At 45.6% G+C, this 16,494-nt stretch overlaps 1 protein-coding gene across 1 annotated transcript in view; it reads left to right on the plus strand.

The window, feature by feature from the left end:
• The first annotated feature begins 1,472 nt into the window (after window positions 1-1,472).
• psat1 (phosphoserine aminotransferase 1) overlaps window positions 1,473-16,494 on the plus strand; it is a 29,465-nt gene continuing 14,443 nt past the window's right edge. The window contains exons 1-6 of the mRNA XM_036936550.2: window positions 1,473-1,714; window positions 2,325-2,385; window positions 2,829-2,898; window positions 5,526-5,731; window positions 13,541-13,713; window positions 14,316-14,485. Coding sequence (XP_036792445.2) covers window positions 1,658-1,714; window positions 2,325-2,385; window positions 2,829-2,898; window positions 5,526-5,731; window positions 13,541-13,713; window positions 14,316-14,485 — 737 coding nt within the window. The 5' untranslated portion in view covers window positions 1,473-1,657. The remainder of the gene's footprint in view (window positions 1,715-2,324; window positions 2,386-2,828; window positions 2,899-5,525; window positions 5,732-13,540; window positions 13,714-14,315; window positions 14,486-16,494) is intronic.

Raw genomic sequence — 16,494 nt, forward strand, 5'->3', positions numbered from 1 at the left:
ACGACTGTACACTCATTCTCTGAGAGTCAGAGTTGTTTTTTTTGTGTGGGGGATGTCTGTTGACACACCAGCAGTCAAGAGTGAGTTTCCTGTAAACAGTAAATGTTATATTCCTTTTCTTTTAGCCATGTAAAGACTAATCTTATTTTGGCCACAACTGGATAATGCAACTTTTTGTGTTGAGTTCAGTTGAGTTAAATTGAAACCCATGTAACTTGTATTTATTTTGTCGGTATATGGGAATGCACCCGCAAGATATATTTTTATGTGCGTTATGTCATCACGAACAGTCTTTTGTCTGCCACCGGTCCATTGGATTGAAACATCTCTGGTGGGAAAATGTGCACATTTGGCACCAAAAATGTTTTATTGTGAGATGGCATCATTGAGATTTCTCGAGCCCGGGAAATGAGTCCACTGTGCCACCAGGATAGAGTTAGCATGCCATGGATTTTACACATACAAAACTGTTCATTTTAAGTCTATTCAAACAGACCCCATTTCAAAGAAAACAGCACTGATAATATTGTCCTTTTAGTAGACGAGTGCATGCATTTAACACACACAACGCCTTGGCGTTGTACGCGCTATGCTCTACCTACCGAGACACATAGGACCACATTAAGATCAGCTGTGACCAATTAGTGGGCGCAGCCAACACACCTGAAGACACTTAACAAGAGATGCTAGAGAGTGTTGTTGACCCTGAGAACGGAATATACTGTTTATGTTTTTAAATAACATTCTTACAATGTTTTCTGAATGTTACTTATGTTTTCTTGTGATTTTTTATGGAAATGTTTCATGTTTTGAGAAGAGATTTGAAAGCTAGTTGATGTTAATGTATAGAATATATATATATATTTGTTTTACATTCCCAGAATATTGGCAAGAACTGATATAAAAGAGAACCATACATTATATGAACGTTCTGAGAACGGAATGTACTAAAATAATATATTAAATACAACCACATCGGGAACTTGTGCAGAATGTTCTGTGCAAGTACTGAAATTCTCACAGATGAACAGTGTTAACGTTCTCTGAACTATTGGAGAACATTCCCAATATCAAACCAGCTGGACAACATTCCTAGAACATTACCGAAAATGAAATTAAATGTAGCCATGTTTGATCTTTTAGGAAAATTCTGTTAAAGTAAAGAAATAAATAGCAACAAAAATAAATGTTTGTTACGTTCCTTAAATGTGCTGAGAATAGCAAATATATCCTACAGCACTCCCGTGAAGTTGTCGGAAGGTTTTATACAAAAAAATAACCATAGGACAACCAAGCTTTAAGGTTTAAGAAACATGGTTCTCAGAAAATGATGTGATGTTCTGTGACCTGCTGGCGGGGTACTTGCGTGCGTGTGTGCTGGACACGTTTTGGTGGCGTGATAGATAAACCAATCACAATCGCAACAACAAAAAAAATGATATCAACCAATGACTGCCTGAACATTCCTCCCTGGGCATGTGAGATTGCCCAATAGGAACGCTGACTGTGGGTTTTGGATGCGGTCCGCGGTGCTGCTACATGATGAACAGACAGAGGAGCTAGAGGAGCAGTTGTGTAATCCGCATCACTGAGGATCTGATTTGGACGGAGCAGGAAGCAACAGACACTTTACAGAAGGAACTCAATCACTTTAAACATGGAAAAAAAACACACCATTAACTTCGGCGCTGGACCTGCAAAACTACCACAGTCTGTAAGTTGACTTTTTACTGTACATTGAAAACCGAAAATGTAATGATTGTAGCCTGTAACATGAAGATAAACCGAAATGAATTGTATGGATGCTACTTTTTCCGTAATGCAATTAGCAAAAGTGCAAAGTTTAATAGAAAATATTTGATACAAAATCAAGCGTTTTATTTGATGAGAGCAGGCAAGCGGTTGCATCTCTTCGTCGTTGAAACAACATGATACATTTATCTTTTGTAAACTGACCATTTGATGTCTATGAACAGAAACGGCCTGTTAAAACATGACGACATATATTTTATCATGCAAGACGAGTAGGCTGGCAGGCCTTTGGTGAAACGAGGTAGTTGCATCAGCCGCGTAAACATCCATGCGGGAAATGTTCCGGTGTCTGCTCCGGTGCCAAGCGACGCTATAACACCTCTAGACGGCGCTAGAACCACTGTCAAATCGGTCGGGCTTTATCCCGGTGCCACCGGTCTGGTTTTTATAGACATATTCATTTAGTTCCCCGATCTTGTTTTTTTTAAAGAATGACCTGTATTCAAGCTAAAATAATTGTATTCAAGGACTTGTAAGGGGTTTTCATTGAAGTGAATGTGCTGTGTTTTCAGGTGCTGTTACAGGCGCAGAAAGAACTGCTCGACTATAATGGTAGCGGAGTCAGTGTCCTGGGTGAGTGTGTCTCTCTCAGACAGCGAGGCACACACTGGTTGAATCAACGTTGTTTCCACCTATTTATTATAGAAATATATATATCACACACAGTACCAGTCAAAAGTTTGTACACACCTACTCATTCCAGGGTTCTAGAACACCTACTCATTCCAGGGTTCTAGAACACCTACTCATTCCAGGGTTCTAGAACACCTACTCATTCCAGGGTTTTTATTATATTTGTACTATTTTCTACAATGTAGAATAATAGCGAAGACATCAAAACTATGAAATAACACATATGGAATCATGTAGTAGGCAAAAAAGTGTTAAACAAATTAAAATATATGTTTGAGATTCTTCAAAGTTTCCATCCTTTACCTTGATGACAGCTTTGCACAGTCTTGGCATCCTCAGGGTGTCTTAATAGCTATTTATTGTATTTGATTCTGTCCTTGCAGAGATGAGCCATCGGTCGTCAGACTTCACCAAGATCATGAACACCACAGAAAACCTGTTGCGGGAGCTACTGTGAGTATAAACACACACACACTCACACCATCCTACTGGTCATGAGCTTCTCTCCTTCTATCTATCCATTATTTTCTGGCTCTGCTCCTGATTTCTGTTTAAATATAGTGTTTAAGAAACAACTGTCTGGGAGAACGTGTTGGTGTCAGCATGTGTTTTCAACTGTCTGGGAGAAAGTGTTTCATCTTTCTTCTGATTGAACTCGTGACATTATACCCTGACTGCCTTTCAGACTAGTTGTGCATTCTAGAACACCCCACATCATTGGCTAGGCAACAGTGTATCATTCTAGAACACCACACATCGTTGGCTAGGCAACAGTGTATCATTCTAGAACACCCCACATCGTTGGCTAGGCAACAGTGTATCATTCTAGAACAGTGGTTCCCAAACTTTTTAAAGTCCCGTACTCCTTCAAACATTCAACCTCCAGCTGTACCCCCTCTAGCACCAGGGTCAGCACACTCTCAAATGTTGTTTTTTTGCCATCATTGTAAGCCTGCCACACACACTATATGATACATTTATTAAACATAAGAATGAGTGTGAGTTTTTGTCACAACCCGGCTCGTGGGAAGTGACATAGAGCTCTTATAGGACCAGGGCACAAATAATAATATAACAATAATCAATAATTATGCTCTTAATTTATAGCCATCTTACATATAAAACATGATTTGTTCATCGAAGATTGTGAATAACTCACCACAGGTTAATGAGAAGGCTGTGCTTGAAAGGATGCACATAACTCTGCACTGTTGGGTTGTATTGGAGAGTCTCAGCCGTAAATCATTTTCCACACACAGGTCTGTGCGTTATTTAGTTTTCATGCTAGTGAGGGCCGAGAATCCACTCCCACATAGGTACGTGGTTGCAAAGGGCATCTGTGTCTTAACAGCGTGATTTGCCAAGGCAGGATACTCTGAGCGCAGCCCTATCCAGACATCTGGCGGTGGCTTCTGATTAAATTAAATTTTCACAGAACCGCTTGTTGCAATTTCGATGAGGCTCTCTTGTTCAGATATCAGTAAGTGGACTGGAGGCAGGGCATGAAAGGGATAACGAATCCAGTTGTTTGTGTCGTCTGTTTCTGGAAAGTACCTGCGTAATTGCGCACCCAGCTCACTCAGGTGCTTCGCTATATCACATTTGACGTTGTCTGTAAGCTTGAGTTCAATTGCACACAAAAAAATCATACAATGATTGAAAGATCTGTGTGTTGTCCTTGTTAATGCAGACAGAGAAGAGCTCCAACTTCTAAATCATGGCCTCAATTTTGTCCCGCACATTGAATATAGTTGCGGAGAGTCCCTGTAATCCTAGATTCAGATCATTCAGGCGAGAAAAAACATCACCCAGGTAGGCCAGTCGTGTGAGAAACTCATCATCATGCAAACGGTCAGACAAGTGAAAAACATCTTTCAAACTGTCAGGCATTCCCTTGGCAGCAAGGGCCTCTCGGTGGATGTGGCAGTGTACCCAAGAGCCTCTCGGTGGATGCTGCAGTGTACCCAAGAGCCTCTCGGTGGATGCTGCAGTGTACCCAAGAGCCTCTCGGTGGATGCGGCAGTGTACCCAAGTGGCGTTGAGAGCAACTGCTTGCACGCGCGTTACCACTCCACTATGTCTCCCTATGTTTGGCTACATACGGACCGTTAGTGGAATTCCCGCGAGAGAGTAACGGTTAATGTGATTGGAGGAGTAACGGTTAATGTGATTGGATGAGTAACGGTTAATGTGATTGGATGAGTAACGGTTAATGTGATTGGATGAGTAACGGTTAATGTGATTGGATGTTAATTATTTGACTGGGCTACCTGTATTTGACATTGTGTTGTTATTTCGCTGAACACTAGATGGTGTCATTTTATTTTTGGCAATGAAACGAGGCTCCTGATACGAGAGAAAAAAAACTTGACCAAATGTTTAGTCCCTTTGGACAATATAAATGAACTGTTTGAACATGTGAAGAAAAAAATGTGAATCATATTTTGATGTGGCGTCCCCCTGGGGGTCCCCCAGTTTGAGAATACCTGTTCTAGAACACTCCACATTGTTGCCTAGCCATCAGTGGTATCATTCTAGGTTGGAGGTTTTTCCACACATCGTTGTGTTTGAATAGACACATCGTTGTGTTTGAATAGATACATCTTTGTTTGTTTAGTGTGTTCCAATTATTATTTTTTTAAGTGATTACATTCTCTGTATTCTTCAAATACATTGAGCTGATTTCTGACGTGCTGTTCCTTCTTATCCCGATAGTGTGTTTCTGTATTGTTTTAGTGAGTCACCATAGTGAGGGCTCAGGTTTTCTGGGTCTCTGTGTTTTTGGTTGGACAGATTCCTCAATTCCTTTTTTAGGGATTTGCATTCTTAGGCTATCTAGTTGATTTACATTTTTTTTTGATTCTCTCTCTTCCCCCCCCCCCCCCCCTCTGTCTCTCTGTCTCTCTCCCTCCCTCTCTATCTCTTTCTCCTTTCTCTCTCTCTCTCTCGCCCTCTCTCTCTGTCTCTCTCCCTTTCGCCCTCTCTCTCACTCTCTTTCTCCTCTCTCTCTCTTTCTCTCTCTCGCCCTCTCTTTCTCGCCCTCTCTCTCTCTTTCTCTCTCTCCCTATCTCTCTCTCCAGGAGTATCCCAGACAACTACAAAGTCATGTTCTTCCAGGGGGGCGGGACGGGCCAGTTTAGCGCCGTCCCCCTCAATTTGATTGGTCTAAAGGAGGACAGGTGTGCTGATTACCTAGTGACGGGCACCTGGTCGTCCAATGCTGCCAAGGAAGCTGAGAAATACGGCAAGGTCAACGTGGTTCACCCCAAACTGGACACCTACACCAGTAAGGGGGGTGGGGTTGGGTGTGTGTGTGTGTGGAGCCAGTTGTTGCCCATGAGTGATAACAGGAGACACGGTGTTCCGTGTTAACAGTTTAATGTAGCAGAATGACTCCTCATGTCTCCTGTTGACACTATCTATCTGCCTCACACCATTAACCCACACTAACAACACGTGACTGATTCCCACACTAACAACAATACATTTCACATGCTGTTGTGCAAATGGAATAGACAACAGGTGGAAATTATAGGCATTTAGCAAGACACCCCCAGTAAAGGAGTGGTTCTGCAGGTGGTGACCACAGACCACTTCTCAGTTTCTATGCTTCCTGGCTGATGTTTTGGTCACTTTTGAATGCTGGCGGTGCTTTCACTCTAGTGGTAGCATTAGACGGAGTCTACAACCCACACAAGTGGCTCAGGTAGTGCAGCTCATCCAGGATGGCACATCAATGCGAGCTGTAGCAAGAAGGTTTGCTGTGTCTGTCAGCGTAGTGTCCAGACCATGGAGGCACTACCAGGAGACAGGCCAGTACATCAGGAGACGTGGAGAAGGCCGTAGGAGGGCAACAACCCAGCAGCAGGACCGCTACCTCCGCCTTTGTGCAAGGAGGAGCAGGAGGAGCACTGCCAGAGCCCTGCAAAATGACCTCCAGCAGGCCACAAATGTGCATGTGTCTGCTCAAACGGTCAGAAACAGACTCCATGAGGGTGGTATGAGGGCCCGACGTCCACAGGTGGGGGTTGTACTTACAGCCCAACACCGTGCAGGACGTTTGGCATTTGCCAGAGAACACCAAGATTAGCAAATTCGCCACTGGCGCCCTGTGCTCTTCACAGATGAAAGCAGGTTCACACTGAGCACATGTGACAGACGTGGCAGAGTCTGGAGGCGCCGTGGAGAACTTTCTGCTGCCTGCAACAGCCTCCAGCATGACCGGTTTGGCGGTGGGATCCTCAGACCCCTTGTGAGACCATATGCTTGTGCGGTTGGCCCTGGGTTCCTCTTAATGCAAGACAATGCTAGACCTCATGTGGCTGGAGTGTGTCAGCAGTTCCTGCAAGAGGAAGGCATTGATGCTATGGACTGGCCTGCCCGTTCCCCAGACCTGAATCCAATTGAGCACATCTGGGACATCATGTCTCGCTCCATCCACCAATGCCACGTTGCACCACAGACTGTCCAGGAGTTGGCGGATGCTTTAGTCCAGGTCTGGGAGGAGGTCCCTCAGGAGACCATCCGCCACCTCATCAGGATCATGCCCATGCGTTGTAGGGAGGTCATACAGGCACGTGGAGGCCACACACACTACTGAGCCTCATTTTGACTTGTTTTAAGGACATTACATCAAAGTTGGATCAGCCTGTAGTGTGGTTTTCCACTTTAATTTTGAATTGACTGACGAGTTATCAGATCTAGTGTGAGGGTTCTATGAGCCCAGATTAGACCTCTGATTTGCTGACCAGGTCAAATGAGGCAGGTTAGGAGAGCGTTGCCCCTAGCAACAGAGTGTTCCAGAAGCAGAGGTGTGACCGTTGGGGGGGGGGAGCAGAGTGCCCTGTAAACACTAGCTCTTCTCTCTGCAGGTTAATACGTGTTTTATGGCACATTCACATACAGGATTTATCCCAGTGTTTTTTTTTTTTACCAAAAACGCTTAGACTTTTCTGTTACCATCTACTCAAGCCCGGGACCAATGTTCCCTCGCGCAGCTCCACAGGGACTGCCGCACACAAGAAATATTATCGCACGCAGAGAAAAACTATCAATGTTTCCCTTTACTGTGGGAATTGTGATTGAATCAACACAATATTAGCTACTTTCAATGCAACATACCGAAACATAACGACCAAGACTTAGTATGCAAAACTAACTATACAAGAGATGTTGTTGTAGGCAGAATGCATCTGAGTAGGATTCTATTGCATTGAGAGGCACGACTCGGGCACATACTCTACACAGACCGCTGCGCCATAACCAATCAGAGCTGCACTAGGCCTATATGACAATAGACCATTGCCATATATGGATCCATTCACTTTGAACTGGACTGTGTTTACAGCATGAGCGGTCGTGAGTAAATGAGCTTGTTTTGAGATCAAAGCAAACGTTACATGTAGCGATGTGTGTACATTTGTTCATATCGTTTGCTAGTTAGTGAGTTATCAGCCCAGTTATAGGCAATGTGTAGTCAGCAATGGGGGAGTGGTTGCTTCCTAGAAGAGCACAAAACGGGTACATTTCTAGACATCTTTGAAAAGCCAGTCAGGGAAATAACTTTGTCTTGTCTTAAAGGGGCAGTGTTGTATTTTGAGAGAGGCTCGACTCAGCTAAGTAGCCAATAGGCAGAGGGTAGCATAATTTGTCTGATTCTCTGTAATAATGGTATGGGAATAATAATGCATGTTATTTTGTAAAGTGGTTTCTTGCATCAAACAACACAGCACCATTTTCAGTCACCTCCTTGTCTGAAGGACAAGTGGATAAACAGATGTATTTTCTCCATTGTTTTTGATGGTAGGCCATTCTGGTACGCCTACATTATGATCAACATTATTATGTAGACCTGAAATGTACTCGGTGATGAAAAATATTAGAGGTAACATTGGCTGGCACCCTTGTCTCACTGGGTCATGGCTCTGGTGGACCTAAACTCACTTTGGGCCAAAGACGGGCCACTTTTCAGCCAGCATTTACATAACAATGGCTAACAGGGAACTTTAACACCTCACAAAGCAACTGTTTTGATTATACAGACCTTGGTGAGTCCTCACTTCAGTCCTAGCTATGGAAACAATTTTCCTAGTATTTATATACATTTTTATTTATTTCACCTTTATTTAACCAGGTAGGCCAGTTGAGAACAAGTTCTCATTTACAACTGTGACCTGGCCAAGATAAAGCAAAGCAGTGCGACACAAACAACAACACAGAGTTACACATGGAGTAAACAAACGTACAGTCAATAACACAATAGAAAAATCTATACACAGTGAGTGCAAATGGAGTAAGGAGGTAAGGCCATAAATTGGCCAATAGTGGCGAAGTAATTACAATTTTGCAAATGAACACCGGAGTGATAGATGTGCAGATGATGATGTGGAAGTAGAAAAAGTAAATAAAAACAATATGGGGATGAGGTAGTTGGATGGGCTATTTACAGATGGGCTATGTACAGCTGCAGCGATCGGTAAGCTGCTCAGATAGCTGATGTTTAAAGTTGGTGAGGGAAATTAAAGTCTCCAACTTCAGTGATTTTTTTGCAATTCGTTCCAGTCATTGGCAGCGGAGAACTGGAAGGAAAGGCGGCCAAAGGAGGTGTTGGCTTTGGGGATGATCAGTGAGATATACCTGCTGGAGCGCGTGCTACGAGTGGTGACCAGTGAGCTGAGATAAGGCGGGGCTTTACCTAGCAAAGACTTATAGATGTGTTATATGTACAACATAAGGGCGTACTAGTGGAACACGGGTATTAGTCGAAAAGCAGCATTAGTGTTAGAGCGTTACACCAAATACAATAGAGCTCGTCATTCTCTGAGAGACTGTCTGGCATGCAGGCTATGTTTCCACGTGGTTGGGTATCAGTTCAGGGCAGGCTATGTTTCCACGTGGTTGGGCATCAGTTCAGGGCAGGCTATGTTTCCACGTGGTTGGGCATCAGTTCAGGGCAGGCTATGTTTCCACGTGGTTGGGCATCAGTTCAAGCTCTGTGTTTGGACTGCATAGTTGTCTGCATTGTTATCTTCACACTCATCAGTGTAGAATGAGCAGGTTTTGACAATGTCCTCATACATAGCTAGACTTTATCCCGGTCAGTCTCAGACTAGGTAGCCCCTGTGTCCTCATCCATAACTAGACTTTATCCCGGTCAGTCTCAGACTAGGTAGCCCCTGTGTCCTCATCCAAAACCTTATCCTGATCACTCAGACTAGGTAGCCCCTGTGTCCTCATCCAAAATCTTATCCTGATCACTCAGACTAGCCCAGTTGGCAATGAGCACTCGGGAGGCCGGCATCCCTCCAGAGTGGTCGAGCGGCACATTTTTCCACACCGATCTTGACAAACCATTTCTGTATGGACCTCGCTTTGTGCACGGGCGCATTGTCATGCTGAAACAGGAAAGTGCCAAAAGTCCAAACTTTTGCCACCAAGTTGGAAGCACAGAATCGTCTAGAATTTAATTGTATGCTGTAGCGTTAAGATTGCTCTTCACTGGAATTGAGGCGCCTGAACCATGAAAAACAGCCCCAGACCATTATTCCTCCACCAAACATTACAGTTGGAACTATGCATTCGGCCAGGTAGCAATCTCTTGGCATCAGCCAAACACAGATTTGTCCGTTGGACTGCCAGATGGTGAAGCATGATGCATTACTCCAGAGAATGCGTTTCCACTGCTCCAGAGTCCAATGGCGGTGAGCTTTACACCACTCCAGCTGAGGCTTGACATTGCGCATGGTGATCTTATGCTTGTGTGCGGCTGTTCGGCCATAGAAATCCATTTCATGAAGCTCCCAGAGAACAGTTATTGTGCTCACGTTGCTTCCAGAGGCAGTTTAGAACTCTCTAGTGAGTGTTGCAACCGAGGACAGACAATTTTTACGTTCTTCAGATCTCGGGGCTCCCGTTCTGTGAGCTTGTGTGGCCTACCACTTCGCGGCTGAGCCATTGTTGCTCCTAGGCATTTCCTATGACGGTGCCAGGTTGAAAGTCACTGAACTCTTCAGTAAGGCCATTCTACTGCCAATGTTTGTCTATGGAGATTGCATGGCTCTGCACGGTTTTATACACCTGTCAGCAACGGATGTGGCTGAAATAGCCAAATTCACTATTTTGAAGGAATGTCCACATACTTTTGGCCATGTAGTTTAGTAATTAAAGTAACATAGTAAAGAAATCAAATAAGTGACATTGTAAATATACTAAAAATACAACAAAAACCTATAGGCATATAGCAGGGGTCTCCAACCTTTTCTAGCATGAAAAATGTAACATGTCGCAAGCTATATTTGATATTTTCCCAAATTGTCAGTTTTGTACTCGATTACAATTGTTCATAGATTAAATTGGATATTCTGAGTCCATGTCAATGCTTAAATCACATCAGAATATATTTTTTGGGTCAGAAAGGAAATGAATCAATGAAGGAATGTGCCGACCTATGCTGCTGCTGATGATGGTTCCCAGTGGGGTGGTGATGGTTCCCAGTGGGGTGATGATGGTTCCCAGTGGGGTGGTGATGGTTCCAGTGGGGTGGTGATGGTTCCCAGTGGGGTGATGATGGTTCCCAGTGGGGTGGTGATGGTTCCCAGTGGGGTGATGATGGTTCCCAGTGGGGTGATGATGGTTCCCAGTGGGGTGATGATGGTTCCCAGTGGGGTGATGATGGTTCCAGTGGGGTGATGATGGTTCCCAGTGGGGTGATGATGGTTCCCAGTGGGGTGATGATGGTTCCCAGTGGGGGGTGGGGGGGGGGGGGTGATGATGGTTCCCAGTGGGGTGATGAGGGTTCCCAGTGGGGTGATGATGGTTCCCAGTGGGGGGTGGGGGGGGTGATGATGGTTCCCAGTGGGGTGATGATGGTTCCCAGTGGGGTGATGATGGTTCCCAGTGGGGTGGTTATGGTTCCCAGTGGGGTGGTTATGGTTCCCAGTGGGGTGATGATGGTTCCCAGTGGGGTGGTGATGGTTCCCAGTGGGGTGATGATGGTTCCCAGTGGGGTGATGATGGTTCCCAGTGGGGTGATGATGGTTCCCAGTGGGGTGGTGATGGTTCCCAGTAGGGTGATGATGGTTCCCAGTAGGGTGATTATGGTTCCCAGTGGGGTGGTGATGGTTCCCAGTGGGGTGGTGATGGTTCCCAGTAGGGTGATGATGGTTCCCAGTAGGGTGATGATGGTTCCCAGTAGGGTGATGATGGTTCCCAGTAGGGTGATGATGGTTCCCAGTGGGGTGATGATGGTTCCCAGTGGGGTGATGATGGTTCCCAGTCGGGTGATGATGGTTCCCAGTCGGGTGATGATGGTTCCCAGTGGGGTGATGATGGTTCCCAGTGGGGTGATGATGGTTCCCAGTGGGGTGGTGATGGTTCCCAGTGGGGTGATGATGATTCCCAGTAGGGTGATGATGGTTCCCAGTAGGGTGGTGATGGTTCCCAGTGGGGTGATGATGGTTCCCAGTGGGGTGATGATGGTTCCCAGTGGGGTGATGATGGTTCCCAGTGGGGTGATGATGGTTCCCAGTGGGGTGATGATGGTTCCCAGTGGGGTGATGATGGTTCCCAGTGGGGTGATGATGGTTCCCAGTGGGGTGATGATGGTTCCCAGTGGGGTGATGATGGTTCCCAGTGGGGTGGTGATGGTTCCCAGTGGGGTGATGATGGTTCCCAGTAGGGTGATGATGGTTCCCAGTGGGGTGATGATGGTTCCAGTGGGGTGATGATGGTTCCCAGTGGGGTGATGATGGTTCCCAGTGGGGTGATGATGGTTCCCAGTCGGGTGATGATGGTTCCCAGTCGGGTGATGATGGTTCCCAGTGGGGTGATGATGGTTCCCAGTGGGGTGATGATGGTTCCCAGTGGGGTGATGATGGTTCCCAGTAGGGTGATGATGGTTCCCAGTCGGGTGATGATGGTTCCCAGTGGGGTGATGATGGTTCCCAGTCAGGTGATGAGAGCAGTGGTCCCACTTAATTTCGCTTTCTAGATACTTTACTGAGGACAGCTAATCAGCCGTACCAGTGATTGTCCGGGAGGTGAGTTTATCGTCTCTACCTTGTGTTGAGATTCAAAGTTCAAACCACTTTAAATGTGCAGCTTGATGCTTTTCTGGTCTGCTATGTTCATTTCTTAATTCATCATTTATACAGCTTGTTTGAAAGGGGCAATTCCGTCAGGCTGACACGCTCTCTGACCTCACGCGGAGTCGTGACTGTAACGGTTTTCTTCTGTTGAAGGAGAGGAGGACCAAAATGCAGCGTGGTTAGTGTTCAACATCTTTAATATAGACGATAAACGAGAACACTACAAAATACAAAACAACAAATGTGAAAACCGAAACAGGTGCAATGACACAAAGACAGAAGACAACCACCCACAAAACAGGCTACCTAAATATGGAGACAATGACTAATACCTGCCTCTGATTGAGAACCATATCAGGCCAAACATAGAAATAGACAAACTAGACATACAACATAAAATGCCCACTCAGCTCACGTCCTGACCAACACTAAAACAAAGAAAACACAAAATAACTATGGTCAGAACGTGACACGTGACTTGTTATGTAAAACAATTCTCTTATTGTTTCTCAAATCACATCCCTCTCTTAACAAAAACACTTTCATATTTTTTCAAATTACATGTACAATGTATGGAAACTTGGTATATGTAGTGGGTATACTTTCCAAGTTACAGTATTTCCTTTGTTCTATTTTTTAATGACATCACAAAATAATAAAATGACATTAGTGCTCTATAGATCGCCTCTGACCATTCCCCACGGTCTACGTTAGAAATATTGTTCCAGTAGTTGCTTTTGAGCGTGTTATAGTTTCGGCGGGAAAAAGTATCTTGGAAACAAATTACATTCCTTAGGTGAATATTGGAGAGGGAGACCTGAAAGCTCCGCCCTTGATTTACGACAGGACGTGAGTTGTTAATCACCACTAGTTCGCCCCCCCCCCCCCCACCCTGCGGGGGTCTGATTGAAGTTATTCACCTGATCTGACCTATTTAGATTCTCGTGGTCAGTCATTGACAAATGATTCTGACCGTGTGGTCTAATGATTCTGACTGTGTGGTCCTCCAGAGATCCCTGACCCCAGCAGTTGGTCGTTGACCCCTGGATCGTCCTACGTGTATTACTGCTGCAACGAGACAGTGCACGGCGTGGAGTACAACTTCATCCCCGAAACCCACGGAGCCGTCCTGGTCTCTGACATGTCATCTAACTTCCTGTCCCGACCCGTCGACGTCTCCAAGGTAAGGTTGAGCTTTTCACTTGGTTACCACGACACAACCACGCTGCAAAGTCAAAATCGGCTACATCATTTCATGTTTTACCTTTATTTAACCTTTATTTTACTAGGCAAGTCCCTTTTAAGAACAAATTCTTCTTTACAATGACAGCCTAGGAACAGTGGGTTAATAACTGGTCTAGGAACAGTGGGTAAACTGGTCTAGGAACAGTAGGTTAACTGGTCTAGGAGCTGCCTTGTTCAGGGGAACAGTGGGTTAACTGGTCTAGGAACAGTGGGTTAACTGTTCTAGGAACAGTGGGTTAACTGGTCTAGGAACAGTAGGTTAACTGGTCTAGGAGCTGCCTTGTTCAGGGGAACAGTGGGTTAACTGCCTTGTTCAGGGGCAGAACAACAGATTTACATAATTAAAATGCATGGAAATGAGATTTGAGGTGCTGATTTGAGGTTATGGTTATGCAGCATAATGTATGGTAAAGGAAAGCTTACCAACTACTGCATGTTTTTGTTTTTTAGCATGTTATTTTACCCTGCAGAAATGACCTAAAACATTTGAAGGGTAATAACTTCCTGTGTGTTGGTGTTTATTCAATGTGTTATTAATAGTTTGGGCTGATCTTCGCTGGGGCTCAGAAGAACGTGGGCTGTGCTGGTGTTGCTGTGGTGATCGTGAGAGAGGATCTCATTGACCACGCCCTGACGGAGTGTCCCATTGTCCTTAACTACCAAGTGCAGGCTAAGAACAACTCCCTGTACAACACACCAGCCTGCTTCAGGTAACACACACAGTTCCCTGCTTCAGGTAACACACACACAGTGCCCTGCTTCAGGTAACACACACATTGCCCTGCTTCAGATAACACAAACACAGTGCCCTGCTTCAGGTAACACACACACACACAGTGCCTTGCTTCAGGTAACACACACACACACACAGTGCCTTGCTTCAGGTAACACACACACACACAGTGCCTTGCTTCAGGTAACACACACACACAGTGCCTTGCTTCAGGTAACACACACACACAGTGCCCTGCTTCAGGTAACACACACACACAGTGCCCTGCTTCAGGTAACACACACACACAGTGCCCTGCTTCAGGTAACACACACACACAGTGCCCTGCTTCAGGTAACACACACACAGTGCCTTGCTTCAGGTAACACACACACACAGTGCCTTGCTTCAGGTAACACACACACAGTGCCTTGCTTCAGGTAACACACACACAGTACCTTGCTTCAGGTAACACACACACAGTGCCTTGCTTCAGGTAACACACACACAGTGCCTTGCTTCAGGTAACACACACACACAGTGCCTTGCTTCAGGTAACACACACACAGTGCCTTGCTTCAGGTAACACACACACAGTGCCTTGCTTCAGGTAACACACACACAGTGCCTTGCTTCAGGTAACACACACACAGTGCCTTGCTTCAGGTAACACACACACAGTGTCTTGCTTCAGGTAACACACACACAGTGCCTTGCTTCAGGTAACACACACACAGTGCCTTGCTTCAGGTAACACACACACAGTGCCTTGCTTCAGGTAACACACACACAGTGTCTTGCTTCAGGTAACACACACACAGTGCCTTGCTTCAGGTAACACACACACAGTGTCTTGCTTCAGGTAACACACACACAGTGCCTTGCTTCAGGTAACACACACACGGTGTCTTGCTTCAGGTAACACACACACAGTGTCTTGCTTCAGGTAACACACACACAGTGCCTTGCTTAAGGTAACACACACACACAGTGCCCTGCTTCAGGTAACACACACACACAGTGCCTTGCTTCATTTACTGCAGGTTTACAGCAGGTATGGGTGTGCAGGCTTCTGGACCCCACCCTTCACTGCCATATTGTGGACCCATATAGTGGACCCATATACTGGACCCCACCCTTCACTGCCATATAGTGGACCCATATAGTGGACCCCACCCTTCACTGCCATATGGTGGACCCCACCCTTCACTGCCATATAGTGGACCCATATAGTGGACCCCACCCTTCACTGCCATATAGTGGACCCATACAGTGGACCCATATACTGGACCTCACCCGTCACTGCCATATTGTGGACCCATATAGTGGACCCATATACTGGACCCCACCCTTCACTGCCATATAGTGGACCCATATAGTGGACCCCACCCTTCACTGCCATATAGTGGACCCCACCCTTCACTGCCATATAGTGGACCCATATAGTGGACCCCACCCTTCACTGCCATATAGTGGACCCATACAGTGGACCTCACCCTTCACTGCCATACAGTGGACCCCACCCTTCACTGCCATACAGTGGACCCATATAGTGGACCCCACACTCCACTGCCATACAGTGGACCCATATAGTGGACCCCACACTCCACTGCCATATAGTGGACCCATACAGTGGACCCATACAGTGGACCCATAAAGTGGACACATATAGTGGACCCATATAGTGGACCCCACCCTTCACTGCCATACAGTGGACCCATATAGTGGACCCCACCCTTCACTGCCATACAGTGGACCCATTCAGTGGACCCATATAGTGGACCCATACAGAAATACAGAAAATCACATTGTAAGATTTTTTTAATGAATTTATTTGCAAATTATGGTGGAAATTAAGTATTTGGTCACCTACAAACAAGCAAGATTTCTGGCTATCACAGACCTGTAACTTCTTCTTTAAGAGGCTCCTCTGTCCTCCACTCGTTACCTGTATTAATGGCACCTGTTTGAACTTATTATCAGTATAAAAGACACCTGTCCACAACC

The sequence above is a fragment of the Oncorhynchus mykiss genome, chromosome 11, assembly GCF_057628025.1.
Source record: "Oncorhynchus mykiss isolate SJ-2025 chromosome 11, ASM5762802v1, whole genome shotgun sequence".
Taxonomy (NCBI): Eukaryota; Metazoa; Chordata; class Actinopteri; order Salmoniformes; family Salmonidae; genus Oncorhynchus; species Oncorhynchus mykiss.